Source organism: Jatropha curcas, chromosome 10 (assembly GCF_041381405.1).
Source record: "Jatropha curcas cultivar XTBG-Jc1 chromosome 10, XTBG_Jcur_1.0, whole genome shotgun sequence".
Lineage (NCBI taxonomy): Eukaryota > Viridiplantae > Streptophyta > Magnoliopsida > Malpighiales > Euphorbiaceae > Jatropha > Jatropha curcas.
The window spans coordinates 9,731,983-9,748,238 of record NC_143160.1 but is presented as its reverse complement, the minus strand read 5'-3'; the positions used below and the strand labels follow the sequence as shown (position 1 = coordinate 9,748,238).

Below are 16,256 nucleotides of genomic sequence, written 5' to 3'. Positions count from 1 at the left end.
GTTTGATTGATGTCTTACTATAGTGATAAAAATGAGATTCTATAAGTGAATTTGAGAATATTTGGATATCAATCTTCTTTCTATTTTCTTCCTTGTTTTTGTTTTTCCTAATCTGTTTTTCAATATTTTGGAGAAAAATGGCAAATTAATAAATTAAAAAAAAAAAAAGAAATAATTAAGAGAGATAATTAATAGAGAAGGTGAAAATATTTGATTGTTAATTTAGAGGGCACCAATGTTTTTAAGGCCAAGAACAACACCAACACCAATGATGTGCCCAACAGTACCACAGGCCAAGGTATCAGCAAGAGTAAAACCAGCAGGGTCGCCAGTTTGCAAACCAGAGTCCCTCACTTCAAGCTTCAATCCTGCTGTCGCCTTCCTGTTTGCTGATGGTGCCAACCCAAATCTCCCAGCAAATAACATTAGGCTTGTACTTGTCACCATTATCTGTCCAAATCATTAGATTTATTAAATACATAGACAAATATAAAAATTTAACATGATTTTTATAGCACAATCGAGTAATTAAAATTTTAATTTAAATATTTTGGGCAACTAATTCAGCAAAAAAATCATAAATCAAGACAGAAATGAAAAATCAAGAAAACTTTTGAATTTATTTCGGTTTGATTTTTCACTGAATCGATACTAATTCAATTTCAATCCAAAACAAACTAGTAAACCAATCTTATATTTGCAACCATAACACCTAAAAGCGTTAATTAAATTAAAATTCATTGAGTATATATAATGTGTCAAAGCTGATTCATGATGCCACATTTCCGCTTAGCTTAAAAAATTTCCATTAAATAAAATAAGGGAATTTTAAATAATTTTGCATTTAAAAAATTTCATCACTTTCTTAAACTTTTTAATATATAATTATTTATTTTATCAAACTCTATTTTAATAAGAAAAAATAATAAAAACCTTACCAAGTTTGTGGGAGAACCAATGAAATCCATTCGAGTGCCCAAAGCTCCATTTCCCTTTCGCCTTATGGGTTGAACTGCTGCCTGTATAAATCATTTATAACATTATGTATTTTAAGATAAGCACTAAATATTAAATTATCCTATTAATTTGTTATTTTTCATACACCAAAACATAGCTGAACGGTTAATGCATCAATGATTCGGTAATAGATTTAAATTTGAATTCTCATCCCAAATACTAAATATCCATTCTTAATGCATAATTTTCATCGTTTTCAAAAAAAAAAAAAAGCATAATTTTCATTTATATTGTATAAATGCAATTTTAATTTGATTAAATAAAACAAAAGGAAAATAAGTAATAAAAAGAAGAAAAAAAAAAATCACTAACCAGGGATTTTACAGGAGCAGAAGAGAATTGGGGCTTTAGGCCATGGAATTGAGGAAGAGTGGTCATCATAGAGGCTGCCATTTGAACCTTTGAAGAGAATTTTGATGATTCTCTCTCTTATAACTTATTCCTTTGATAATTTTATAATTTTTAGGTATCTAAAATCAAATATAAAATGAGTAATAAGGAATTGTAAAGCATATCCACATGTGCAATTTGTGGCTTTAGAATGCTAGAATTGGATACACTTAGATACTTGTTGCTGACATGGCATTGTGCTATAGGGTTACTCAATTGGATAAGGTTTTGGGTATCTGAGATCTTGTAAATGTAATAGTACCAACAAATGGATTTGGGGTTTGGGTCTTGTGATCTTTGTTGGGTTATAGACTTATGGTGTGGATGAATTAGAATTGGCCCAGGCCCATTATTTTGTAATCTATTTTTATATTATTTTGTTATTCTTAAAAAACAAAACACTTTCAATAAATCTATTTTTAAATACATATTGTTACTTTTTCATATTACATAAACTAAAATAAGATTAATACATTAAATATTTAAAGTAAATATAATACAATTGAATTAGGTTTTCCCATTAACTAAATTTTTAACAAAAAAAAACAAAGAATTAATATCGTTTAGCTCACAATAGAGCTTTAGATTCATAAGCTAAAACAAGATAAGTAGTTTCTTGCACTATTAGAAGAGAAAAGTTATTAAAACTAATCAGTAACTCTCTCAAATTATGCTAAGTATGGTCTGATTAGTCTTTTCAGCAACTTAAAAAATGAGAGTCTTTAAATTCGAATTCCCTCAATTATAATAATTTTAACTAATTTGATGAATTAAGAGTAGTATAGCTCGTTATATATATATATTATTTCGATCCTCAAACTGTGTTTTAAAATATTTTTTTATTTTCTAAAATATAATTTCAAGTTCAACATTATAGAAGTTTAAGGAAGAATGGATAGTCATCAAACTTTGTATGCTTTGTTTTATCGAGAGCCTGTAATTTTATTTGTCAAGGCTTTGACACTCCATATTATTTTTAGGCCCGGTAGCAAAAATGACGCGTTGACCTCAGTCCAATGAGTGTCTGTTCGCCTTACCACTACTCATGTAACGTTAAATCCCATCGCAGTGATGACAATTGACAGTAAAGCGAAAAGAGTAAGAATAACATGTGTTGTGATGGAGTGGTTGGACAGTCTGCTCTCTTAAGTGAGATTAAAAATTCAATCTACATAATAAAGTACAGATTTATTGGGAGCATTTTATCTTTTAATGTGTCCATTTGCTTAAATAGTATTTAGTCCTAACTCAATAAGTTGGATGGAGATGCTCTGATTCCCGGCTAGCTAATGGGATGGGAATGCAAAATTTAAGGATGAGTGGTTCGACACATTCTCATTTATTTACTTCTTCAAAGGACGATGCCATGCAATTTAATATTATGAAGTATTATTTGCAGTTATGCCAAAATAATAATAACTCATGATCCATCGTACTTTAGACCATAAGGTTCTTTATATTATATGATTTGATATGTAGTACAATTTTATTGGTTGAGATTGCTCTTATGTGGTTTCAGTTTCTTAAGAGGAAAGCAGAGGATTATTGTGAAAGTGTAGGAGGGTATTTCTTTTGGACAATTTCAGGTATATTATAATTTTTTACTGTATTTTCCTAGTAAGTATATATAATTTAAATCAGACAGTATTTTATGTTACAAGGAAAATGACTTAGAAATGATAAAAAAAATTAATGAATTGCAGGTCAACTTGCTTATGCTGGAGGTTTATTTCGGGATAGTGTGAGGAACTGCTTAGGTGGTTTTGTTGCAGGATTGGTCAACCAACCGTGCTGGGAGCTGAGCTATGGGCTCTTTTTGAAGGTATTAAATTTACTCATAGCTGTGAATTTCCTGCAATTCAGGTGGGATGTGATAACATGATTGTTGTTAAGATGGTTAATGGTGTTATCTGTCTTTTTTATTTGTGATTTCGCTCATGCAGTCTATCCTAAGGGTAGTCATATTACAGTTTCGGGAACCAGAACCATCGGTTCGAATCGGTCCCGAACCGGAACCGGAACCGGAGATTTCCGGTTCGGTTCCGGTTCTAGAAAATCGGTCGCAACCGGATTGGAACCGCCGGTTCTAGCCGTTATAAACTGTCAGTTTTGTATTTTTTTTTTAAATTATATTCAAATTTTTTTAAACAAAAAATAAATTCAGTTGAAGAATTTTTTTTAAAAAAATAATTATGTTCAAGTCTTTAAAAAAATAAATTTAATTGAAGTATTTTTTTAATTTTTTAGGTGTATTTTTTTTACAAATAACTTTCACAAATTTATTAAATTTTGAAAACCGGTCTTCAAAATTTAAAATTTAAAATTATGCGATTCGCCGGAAAACCGATCGGAACCATCGGTTTTGTCACCGTACCAGAATCGGAACCGTTCGGTTCCAAACCGGAATCAGAACCGGACCTTTTCGGTTCCAATTTTTTTGGAACCGGAACCGCCGGTTCCGAAACCGTAGCCACCCCTAGTCTATCCAACCATATTTTACGCTTTTTGAGGACATCACCATTTCTTGTATTTATAGAGAAATCAATTTCAGTGCAGATTGGCTTGCGGGCTTTGCTTCTTCTTCTGACCTGGGTTTACATATTCTCAATCATCCTCCAGACTGACATTCTCCCTTGGCTGATGCATGATGTTGTGGGCATTGCTTATTCTAGATGATACAATTTTTAGTGTTTTTCCTCTTCTTTTATACCAAAAAAAATTAATGAATTTTTACATAAATTGAATTCATGGCTCCACTTATGGACCAAACAAATAAAATTAAGGATTCTTTAAAAAATATTCTAACTTTATATTTTTTTTCCAAGCGTATGGTCAGAAATATTCTTAATTTAATAAAAATACTTAATTTCATTAGTATGATTCATACGTGAGGCTATAGACTCTGTCCGACTAAATTCAACCCTTGAATTGATGCGGATACCTTAAGTTACCCTTCTTGCCTCCATCACTATTCCTAAAGGAATTATCTCTGTACAAAAACTCCCCAATCGCGAATGCAAGATCACTTAGCCAAACTTCGTCTACTACACTGGTCAACTTACCTTGATAGAAAAGTTTTTTACTGTGGACCAAAATAAACTTATTTTCAGCCATTATTCTCAACTTAGAGAGTAATGTTTTATCATCCAAAAAGTGACTAAAAATACAATTTGGGACAAAACATAAGGCTAAAAATAAAGAAGAAAAAATGTCAGCTTAGAAGGCGAAGGCAAAGGAAAGCAAGCAAGCAAGCAAGCAAGAAATCGCGTGCCTAAAAAGAAAAGGCATTCACATTCTGACATGCATGCAGAGAACACTGCCCTATGTTAAGAATACGATTTGTTCATTTCTAAAAATTAAAAAGGACAAACGTAAATCTCTTCTTCTTCTTCCTATTCTCCCCAGTCCCCGGATACGATTGTGGACCCTACCTTCCTATAGATTCACAACTTTGCCAGATTCTTCTCTTCTTTTCTTTCTTATTTCATATTCCATAACACTCTTTCCTGACAATAATAATAACAATTTCTCATCATAATTTATCCTCTTTCAATTTCTCGTGATATATTCTACTACTGCCTCTTCATTCAAGTCAATAAGGCTAATATTGTCATTTCATCAGCAATGAGGTAGATGAGACATAAAAACCTTAAAGAAAATCTAGCAAGTCTTATTATTTAAATTTGAAACAAAATTGATAAATATGAATTCTTCTATTCCTGCTATTCTTCTAAATATGAATTCATAGCCTTGCAATTAAGAAACTTCCATTACCTTAATTAGGCATCCAACAACCATATAGAAACATATAATTCAATAAAGCATACAAAGAGCACAAAAAAGTAGGATTTGATTGCAAAAACCATATATAGATTCCAAACCACCTGACCAAAGGTAGGAATAACTTAAGCAATTCCAATTACAAAAGTGTAATATCACCTAACATCTTTACTTTAGCTAACTAAGCACAAATTCATTTCCATGTACTAATAATGATTACCATTAAGCTTCAGCCAAAAGATAATTGACTCCACAATCACCTTCTCAAGTACAAAAGCAGCAAAATCCCAACAAGCTTCCACCATACCATGTTTGGACTGTGCTTGGACCATGAAGCCACTGATGAGTGAAGAGACCTGAGAACACAATAAACCAGAGAGGAAAATATTAAAATGTTAATCAAAATGCTGCTGAGTTTGACTAGAGATGGTAATGAACAATGGTGAAACTAGAAAAAAATAATTAGCGGGGGCTAAAAAGAATTTTCAAAATTTACAGATTGGGAAAAAAAACACTATTTTATAGGTGAAAAGTAAAATTTTATATATTTTATAAGGTAAATTTAAAAAATTAAAATTAAAATTTGGGGGTGGCCACAGTAACTCCGTAATAAAACCAGAATTTTTTACTTTAAAAAAAAAAAAAAAAAGAATACTTTGGTGAATTTATTTGTAATTTGGAAATACTTAAAATTGAAAAACTAAAAAAGGTTGGATGATGGTTGATAGAAGTAAAATCTTTATTAGTTCCTATGAGGGTGATGGGGAAATTTTAGGGTGCTAAAAACATACCCTAATCCAGCTGCAGCATAGTTACATTTTCCATAACCTGCAAAACAACAATGGCGATTACTATGATAAATTTTTCTTACAATACTTGAAATTTTGATTTATATTTATATTATATTATTTTAAACACCAATCTATCATGCCTCTAAAAAAAGTTTAATAATGTTAGAAAGAATTATATTAAAATATTGAAAATTAAACCCCAAACGCTAGCGATTCAAAAAAATAAAATAAAATCTAGAGTTTTTATCTGTTAAATTATGCAAATAACACCAGTAACTAAATAGGAAGATGGAGAAGGGAAAAGTATTTCTTACTTGGGTTGCTTTTAGTTAAAGTAGCAGTTCCTCCAAAATTGCAAGCAATATCAGAATTCCCATTTTGCTGGTAATAGTTGTTAAAAGCATATGAAGCATGAGACAAGAGAGTGTTAGGTTCAAAACAAGCTCCACCTTCTTGAATTGCTCTGCAGTCAGCCATCCCTAGCCCACATGCCCAGTCTAATGCATTTTGCAAATCAATTTGAGATACACCAGCAAGGGCTACACACCATGTTGTGCCTCCTAGGAATGTTGTGTTGCCTTCTGGAGGTGACAATGTTGTTATTGGAATTGCTGCATCTGCTTTCTCTTGCACTATTGCCTCAATTTTCAACACTGAACACATATTTTTGTATATTAGATGAACTACCAAAAAAAAAAAAAAAAGAGAAATTATTGGATTCAACGAGAGTATGCTCCTTCGTATAAGTTGTTTAAGATTTTTGCACAGAAATTAAGAAAGCAATTAATTAACCAAGGGTAATTTGATCCAATGCAAACATCATTTATTATTTCTTAAAATGCTCAAAACGACTTATATTTTGGATAGAATTATCACTCAAAAGCGCCTATATTCTGGGACCGAGGGAATAATTAGTACCCATCGTCCCATCCCATGGGCTATCAGCAGGCTTCTGCCTTACCTAATAATTCATTCCCATTTTGCTTTATGGAATTTGAGCATGAGATTCTCTTACAGAGATCTCAAACTTTTACTAGTAGAATATCCATTTGGAACAATATCTTGATGTAATTAACTAATTCACATCTAACTACTTATTGGTTACTCTTACCTTCGTTTTTTTTTCCCTTACAATTCTTATAGAATCATGTTCTAAGAGAAATAGTGTAACAGCAAGAGATTTCCTATTTGCTATTCAAGCAACTCAAATTAATAGAAAACAAACAAAGATTTGCTTCTACACTTGTTCAATTAAAACTAATTTTGATTAAGATGAACAACCTAAATAATTTCTTTTTTCAATAACCCAAATAAATTTTTTTTTTTCAATGCTATACTTATTTTAAATTTCCCAAAATTTAAATATAATCAACTAAGGGTTAATGACCATCATCAGAGTCATAAACTATAGAAACAGTAGATCATCAAGGCAATAACTACAAATAAATTCCAGTATTTTAACTCCAAACTATTAGCTTCCGTGACCTATATGATATATAAACTATAAAGAGAGGATCCAAAAATTTTAGAAAAAGAAGAGAAAAAAACTACTACATTAGCTTTACATAACCTATTCCATGAATAGATAATACGGATTTGGGTTCCTAAAGCATCATATAAGACGCACCCCATAAGCAAAGAATGTCTCATCTCCATTCACTTTTTGTTTCCTATTTTTATATTTAATGCATTTTATGTTTCCTATTCTATATTTAATGCATTATTTTTATTACATCTTCACCATCAGATCAATTAAATATCTCCAAGAAACAGCATATCTCTGCAATTATTATGGCCTTAAAACACAATAAAAATAGAATAAATGAGATAATAAATGAAAATTAATCTTTTTGTTTTTCGGTTTTGGATGTGATATTTCTTTAAAAGCTCTAATTTTGACCATGAGAAGCCAGTCCAAGTGCATGGTTTAGGCAGTCAAAAAGACACCCATTGCCATCATTACCATTTCTGTGGAGCAGTTTCTATTCTAAGAAGATTACAGTCTTGAAGCTAAAATGGGCTAACAGTTGCTGTCCAATAAGAAAGAATGGAGATGGAGAGAGAAAGGTATGATAAAAAAAATTGTGAGTTCTCTTGAAAAAAAAAAATTGGCACAGTAAAAATCATAGTGATGGAAATAGAAACAAGAAGACAAGGCCAAGCTTTAGAGCAAACTAAGGAATTAATTTAATCTTCTTCTTCTTTTAAGACAAAACTTTAAGTAATATAACATAGAGAAAGAATGTTTGCCTCTCTGATCAAAGTAAACAAGTAGCAAACAGAGAAGAAGTAATTAAAAATGCAATTTTAATGATTTTCTTTCCAAGAAATGGGAGTCCTATATTAATATGCATAAAACAAACATTAACTTCTACTTCTAGGTCCTGATCAAGAAGGGTCAGACCAATGAAGAAGTATTAAAAACTCAATTCTTGTTCTCATTTTCTTTTACCAAGGAGAAAGACACATATTCTAAAAAAGACAATATAAGCCCAAAAAAAAAAAAAAAAAGAAAAGAAAAACCCATGAACAAGAAGTCATAAATATAAATAAACATATAATTAGAGAAAGAAGATAAGCTTCAAACAAGGGGGGAAAAAAGAAAGAACATACCCAGAAAGCATTCCAGCAATAAAAGACACTGCAAAACCCATATATTCTTTCTCATTGTAACCTTTTATAAGCAAAGAACTCCAAAGCTATAGCCTCTTTCTCTCCCTCTCTTTCTTTCTTTCACCAAAACCAGAAAAATATTAAAAGCAATTTTTACACTCTTAGCTCTTTTAACAAAGAACTCTCTCTCTCTCTCTCTCTCTCTCTCTCTCTCTCTCACAGACAAACACAAACAATTACAGATGGGTGATATAATGAGTAGTAGTGAAATAATAATAATGGGTGTATCTGTCTATAAATGCTAAAGATTTTCTGAGGAATCAACAATTTCTTCAGACGAAATTATGCTTACTTTTTTTTTTTCTCCGGGTTTTGAAAGTGTGTAATATACGGAAATGGATTTGGCCCTTTGAGAGGCTTATGAAGCGGTGGCCTAAGCCTTTATTAGGCTTTTTTCAAGGACGTATGAAAGGCTTATGGGTTTTATTTCGTTCCATGGTAGAGTACAGTGACTAGCTTATGAACTGCTAAAAAAAAAAAAATTTCTTTTTTCTGGTTTTCATATTTTAATTTATCGCGATATTATTTGTTTGTTGTTGTGCTCAAAATCTCGTGAAATTGTTCATTTTCTCAAGGTCATCTTGGTCCTAATACTTAAAGACTCGTTAAAGAGTTGTATAACATTTTTTTTCTTCATTTTTTTATCTTTTACATAAATAAATTTTAAACTGTGGATATATATTTTAATTATATTAAATTTTACTCCATTTGTTTCAAAAGACCGTCCATCTTGTATTTTCACACAGATTAAGAAATAATAATTATTCTGGTTAAAAAATAATTTTATTTATATAACTTTCTTATTATATTCATCTTAAATAACACATGAGCAATTATTATATTGGAATAAGTAAGAATTAAAGAGTTATTAAAAATAAGATAAAATTTAATAAGGATATAATAGACAATTTAAGGATTAACTATAATGTAAAAAAAGAAGGTGGATCTTCTCTTCGGTCGTTTAACTCTACACTTAATAAACTCATATTTATTTTTCTCATGACAATCTTTTTTCTTTATTTTTTTATTGGCATTGTTTGTCTCCATATTTAAAATTTTTTGTTCCTTCTTTTATAAGGGTTTGATGCCTTGTTTACGAGGATTTGACACTAAATAAGTGTGTGATATTAAAATGTACTTAGTTAGAGACTTTAAATATTGATGTAAATCAAATATTATAGGCACAAAGTGGTAGAAATTCACCTATATACTCGTATGCAACCGGTTCTTGGAAAAACAATCTAGGGATAGAAAATTGAAAAATTTTATTTTATTCTATAAATCAAATAAACGACTAATTATCGCTATAAAAATTTATAATATAATTATTTTCAAGCAAAAATATATAATATAATCTCTTGTTTAGTTTTATTATTTAAAGAAATTTAAGCTATTCTTTTCATATATTCAAAACCAAACTCTAATACCAACAAAATGTTCGTTGAAGTAGTAAGTGACCTTATGGATGAAAATACAAGTTCGATCTTTATTATTTGGTGGCATAATATTTTTGTATGTAGAAGTGAAGTGAATGTATTATAAAACATTACTCTCTTAACATTTAATGAATAATTAGTAAAATAACTAATATTATGAGGTGGTCATTAATATCAAATAAAAAATTAATAAATTATACGCTTGATTACTTGAAAAAAGTGTTAACCTTTATCATATTTTGAAATTTTAGCATAATTTTAATTTTTAATAAAAAGATTAAGTTAATTAAGGAAAAAATCATTATTACCTCCCTATTGGTAATACATGATTACATCCTAAAATATTGTTTTCGTCTAATCCCTTTAGTTCTTTCATTTTATCCACATTTTAGAGTCTTTTTCTTCGAGTCAAAACAAAAAAAAAAAGGGTTGTCAACTGTGAGAGAAAGGTTTTTAACGATCAAAATGACCCTCTACGTACAACTTCTTTTGAAGTTGTTTACAATCATTAACAAAACTTTCTTACAACGTCTGATAATTTATTTGATAGTGTGTTTTTTTACTTGAAAGAGTGAATTCATGGATTTAGATTTTGGAGAAGCTTTATTGGTAATCAATATTGGAACAATGATTTCTTTTGTAGTTGTTCTTGTTCTTTTCATATATTTCTGAGTGTTTTGGAAAGAGCTCTATGATCCCTAAAATGTCCATAAGGGATTTATAAAGGTGAACAAGGGCGATGATGGAAGATAATGGGTAAGGAGAGAGAATGGACAACAGAAATTACTAACTAGTACGGGTATTTTTGTTCTCTTTTGATATAAATTAATGAAAATTCATAAAAATTGGACTGAGACAAAACTTAGGGATGTAATTATGTATTTTAAACAAAAAAGGGCCAACTAATGTATTTGATCATTATATAGGAACATAGTAATAATTTTCTCTTAATTAATTTCGGTGTTTGACTTTAATTCGATCTTACTAACTTGACTAAGTATGTATTATATAGGGACGCAATAATAATTTTCTCTTAATTAATTTTAATTAATTTTGATGTTTGGCTTTAATTGGATCTTGCTAACTCGACAAAGCAAAACGCACATGTTTATCCCTAAAATTTCACTTCTTCCTTTTTTTTTTTTTTTTTTTTTTTTTTTTTATGAGGATTTGATGGCTTGTTTTATCATTAGAGGTACCAATGAATTCATTTCCACGAAATACATGTAAAACAACTTTGCGATGGGCATAAAAAAATTATAGAAAAAAATTAACCGTTTAATCTCAGCGGAAAAGACTCGTCTTTATTAAACATTGAGTGTTTGATTTTTGTGAACAGAAAAAATTTTCTCCGAGTAGGATTAAATTTAACCCAGCGGCTAGGGAAACTTATTAAAAAAAAAAAAAAAAGGGGGAAAGAGCCGACCAGATGTATACATTGCCCTTTATTGGGCTTTCAGCCCAGTTATATTTACAAGAAGGTTGATGAAGATATAGCCAGAAGCCCATTGCTTTACGGTGTGCTTCCTCCATAATAATAAGCACGAAATAAGCATGTACCATCTATAATCTAATTGGTTCTTAGTAAAATATAAAATGATTAAATAAACATAGACTCAAGAAAAATTGACAGAGTAAATAAAAAATAGGTCAGAGTTAGAGAAACTAATAAGTTATATATATATATAAATTCTGAAATCTTTGTGTATTGCAATATGGGATAAAGAGAGAATAATGTTTAAAAGAATATTTTTGACAATATTCCTTATAAATCTTATGTTCTACCGTAGAAACTATAATGATAAATTTAAATAATAAGTATCGACTTCTAATTCTTTTAATTGAATTGTTTTCATTATTTGTTAGAATCGTCTGCTATAAGAGTTAGTTAACATAAATTAGCTATAGATATCAATTTATGATTTATGATTTAATCATTCTGTTATTTTTTTTTTAATAGTTTTACTTGAGCGGGCTTTAGATTTTTTTAGTGTCTTAAATTAATATAAGCTAATTAACTCTTTATGCAATAAGATAATCTATTAATTAATATTAAGAAGCTAAAATATTAATTTGATAAAATAAAAATATAATTTTTTGTGTTATTTAATTTTTTTTGTCAAATGAAAATATTTTATACAAAAAATTATTTATAAATATTATAATTTTAATTATAAAAATGTCATTCTAAAAAAATGAAAAACAGTTTGAAAACATTTTTTTGTTATAAAGGAAAACTGTTGAAAATAACTTAAAAGTTATTTTTCAAATCTTAATTAAATTTTGGTAAACTGTTTCCTAGTTTTCTAAATAAAAAACTGACTGATTTGAACACAAAACTCTGTTTTCCAATTTTTTAGGAAAATAGTGAAAACACCTTGATTAATGATTATAACCTATGACTTAGAAATGAAAATAGGAAAAGGTTGATGCATTATTTTGAGTACACTATTATAATTTCCATAAGTAATAAATGTAAAGTGAAAATTATTTTCAAAATTGCAGTGGTGGAGCACCCAACCAACCAACCAACCACCAACCTTGAATCAATGCTTTGTCCCTCTTCCCACTTGCTTTCACTCATGCAAAATGACATGATTTTATCCATGTGCCTATAATTTTCAAGTATGCAATTTGTCTCTCTTCAAATTTAACAACAAAAGAGTTTTTGTTTGTGCTATTCTTATTCCTTTTCACAATTTAATATTCTATGAACCTTCCTTAACATGGAAATAGTGCAATCACATTTACTGTTATACAGAATGGGAGCAATACATTTTGTAGTGTCCAATTTTAGGAGCATTTAGGGTTTGCCTAACATACCATGTGGGTTCTTTCCCCCACCTCCCCCTCATTTTCTAGCACAGTAAGTTTCCCCTATTTAATCCTTGAAAATATAAATAAATTAAATTTTCAAATATTCTATCATTTAAATAATTAATTATCTAAGCAAATTCTTTTTGGGATGTGTTGCATAACATGTCTTCATATGAGAAGTGAGTTATTTTATTGTTGGATTATATTAATTATAAAATAGAAACAATAATGTATCTAAAACTCAACTATTTTCCTAATTTAAATTTTAATCCAACAGTAAAATAACTTATTCTCATGTAAAAACATGACTTGTTAGAAAATTTTAAACTGATGAAGTCTTAATCAAATGGGTAACAGAGTAACTTAGTGCAAAGCTCTTAAATTCTACTCTAGTATTAAGTATTGATATTTTGATTTAGCGAAAAGAAACCAAAAAAAAGCAAAGGTCTGTCCGATAAAAGTAGCTGTTTTGGTAGCTGTTAGCTGTTTTAGTAGTTTTTAATGAAACGTTAATGCCTCCTTTTAGTACAAATGAGTTCAAAATATGGAATTCATTTGTAAAAGAATTCTAGTAGAATTCATTTGTGAATGAATTATTCATGTTTGATATGGTTAGTTCAAAATATGTAATTCAATTGAATTCCACAAACCATGTATGAAACAAATTTATAATTGAAAATTCATTTACTTTTATTTCCTAAAATATCCTTGGAATAATAATTTTACAATAATAAATACAATTATATTTATGTTATGCTATATAATTTTTTTATACTTTTATTAAAATAAATATATAAAAAATAATATTAATAAAATTATTATATTTAATTTAGTGATGAATGCATATTTAATTTAAATCTCTCTCCTCAATAGAATAAAAAGCTCAAAATATTAAATAAAATATGAAAAAAATATTAAAATAAAAAATACAGTAATAGAAAAATATTTTACTAAAAAAAAAGGTTTTTAGATGGTTTGGTCAAGTTTGATAAATAAATAAATTAAATAAGTAAAAAATTGAAAAATTGACTTTATAGAAGGAGAAGGGTAGTTTCGTCATAAAATGTTGGATGGCTTAATTTTTTGGAATTCATTTGGAAATTCTAATTATTTTTATAGAATTTGGTGTAGTTATGTTCAATTCTATAGAATTGAAATTTACATTTTTTTCATTTTAAACACAAAAATATAGATTTCTAAATGAATTCCACAAAATTTAAAAAACCACAAAATTTTATGAAATTCATTTGTTCCAAATAAGGAGTAAAAGTTAAACATTACATGAGTTAACTTTTCACAAAACATTATTTTAACCTCTAAAATCTAGTTCAAACCCTATATTATCCAATACTAGAGAAAGTAACTAGTTAAAACGCTAAAAGCTACTTAAAAAGTTGGTGCCGAACATATAAAAAATGTTCAAGACAAGGCTAAAAGAACTTTTGGATTCAAATCTATCTACATTTCTCACATGGCACATTTCTGCATATCTCCTTTCATAATCTTATGCTCTAATTTGCATTGGATGATTATTATTATATAGTGAGATTATTATTTTGCTCAAACAACAATGAGACAAAATCTAACAATTAGATGATTAACCACTAATTAAATAACACATGGGATCAAGCTTTGTGATCAATTTTGGAAACATTAGATTTACATATTTTATGGTATCAAGAAATCTAATACTGTAATTGGATAGTTGGATACCAAGATATGGTAGATTTTTCTCTTTTAATTGACAAGCAATGAGATTATTTTTATTAAATATGTAATAAAAGTGCTAAGAATTCCAAGATATCCGTTCTTGGTCTTTAGTTACGTTTTTTTTTTCTCAACTTAAGATTTGCCCATATAACAAGTGATTTCCTCATTTTCTATTAATCAATTCTCTTTTTTATTAGTTAATAGCTTATGATTACTTTGATATTTCTTAGAGAATATTTTTTTTAAAAAATAAATTTTCTAACAATGGGAGATAAAAAATCTAATTCTTATATCTTTTGATACGTTTGAGTTATTACTACCCATATATTGAGATTTTATTTTCAGATATAGTTTTGAGTTATTGTTGTCACTATTATAGTGATTTTGTCTAAAATATTTTATTATTTGAGTAATTATAAATGAAGAAATACATATCTCATCTCTAACAGAAGGAAAAAATTTGAAAGTGATCAGATCGAACTTGTAGAAAAACCATAAAACCGAACAGTGCCATGAATAGCCATCAAGTGGAGCAAGCGATCGTCTCTGTCACAAATATTATGTTATGTCAACTCGATCAAATAAGTTCAAATCAAAATTGTATTTTTTTATTCTTTATAAAAGTGGGTTACTATTAGATTTCCTATATATAAATATAGAAACATATTAATTTGTATCTCACATTTGTATACAGTTTTTTATTAATGAAATTTCTAGTTTGTTTTGTTCTCAAAAATAAAAAAAGATAATATAATAGTCTAAGAATCATTATATAACTCTATGATTGAATTATGTAATAGTTAGCATCTATAAAATATGTAGCATTCAGATGTTTAAGACCAACTATTTGCCTAGTGTTAAACAAAGCGGACTACAGTAACAATGTGAAGAGTTTTGGGAACATGAGGCCTGCATATTTTGCACTTCCAAGAGACAAAAATTGTAGGATTCTTCACTGCAACTACATATATTATTTTCTTTTCTGCTTGTTTTCTGCATATGGGTTCCCATTGATACAGCGATTATGTAAGAAGCTTCTCTCAGTTTTATAAACTAAATTAAAATAAATAAATAATAATCATTCATAATAAGAAAATAAATGAATAAAAGATGATGGCATGATTTTGTAGTAAAAAAAAAAAAAAAGGAAATATATAGTTTATACTAAGAAGAGAAGTATTGTCTGAAGTGTAACAAAAAATGTCGTATTGTCTGCCTATCAAAACACCGGGAATAATGGCTTCTGTTTTCACTGCCCTTTCTTCTTTTCTTCTTTATTCTTCATTTTTAGCTATTAATCTCACTTTATTCTCTTGGTTCCTTTTAATCTTAGCATTTTATTTATTAATTAATTAATCTTCTAGACTATGCTTTTTATTTTTTTATATACATGCATTAATTGCTGAAATTTATTATTTTAATATTATATATTTAAATGTGAAAAGCATAAATATTGATGCGCCGATCTCTATATAATAACGATGTTTATTTAATTATTTATTTACTACTATAATAATGCAAGTTTTGTCCATAACCAACCATAATAACAAAATTCCTATTTTGGGTCAAAGCACGAAATTTATGGTTATGCAAAACCACCGACCGAATTGAACAAAAAATTGAATCGATTCATTTCGGTTCA

General features: G+C 28.6%; 2 protein-coding genes across 2 annotated transcripts; both read right to left on the bottom strand.

Moving 5' to 3' along the window:
* Positions 1-188: 188 nt before the first annotated feature.
* PSAK (photosystem I subunit K) lies at positions 189-1,490 on the bottom strand. Its single transcript, XM_012220276.4, has 3 exons — positions 1,330-1,490; positions 939-1,019; positions 189-450 (listed from the first exon to the last, which is right to left on the bottom strand). The coding sequence occupies exons 1-3, from the start codon at positions 1,408-1,410 to the stop codon at positions 223-225; spliced, it is 390 nt and encodes a 129-aa protein (XP_012075666.1). The 5' UTR covers positions 1,411-1,490; the 3' UTR covers positions 189-222.
* Positions 1,491-5,255: 3,765 nt separating this feature from the next.
* On the bottom strand, positions 5,256-9,066 carry LOC105636882 (Carbohydrate-binding X8 domain superfamily protein). Its single transcript, XM_012220277.4, has 4 exons — positions 8,592-9,066; positions 6,293-6,631; positions 5,979-6,015; positions 5,256-5,543 (listed from the first exon to the last, which is right to left on the bottom strand). Exons 1-4 carry the CDS (start codon positions 8,644-8,646, stop codon positions 5,444-5,446), a joined length of 531 nt encoding a protein of 176 aa, XP_012075667.1. The 5' UTR covers positions 8,647-9,066; the 3' UTR covers positions 5,256-5,443.
* Between the last annotated feature and the right edge of the window lie 7,190 nt (positions 9,067-16,256).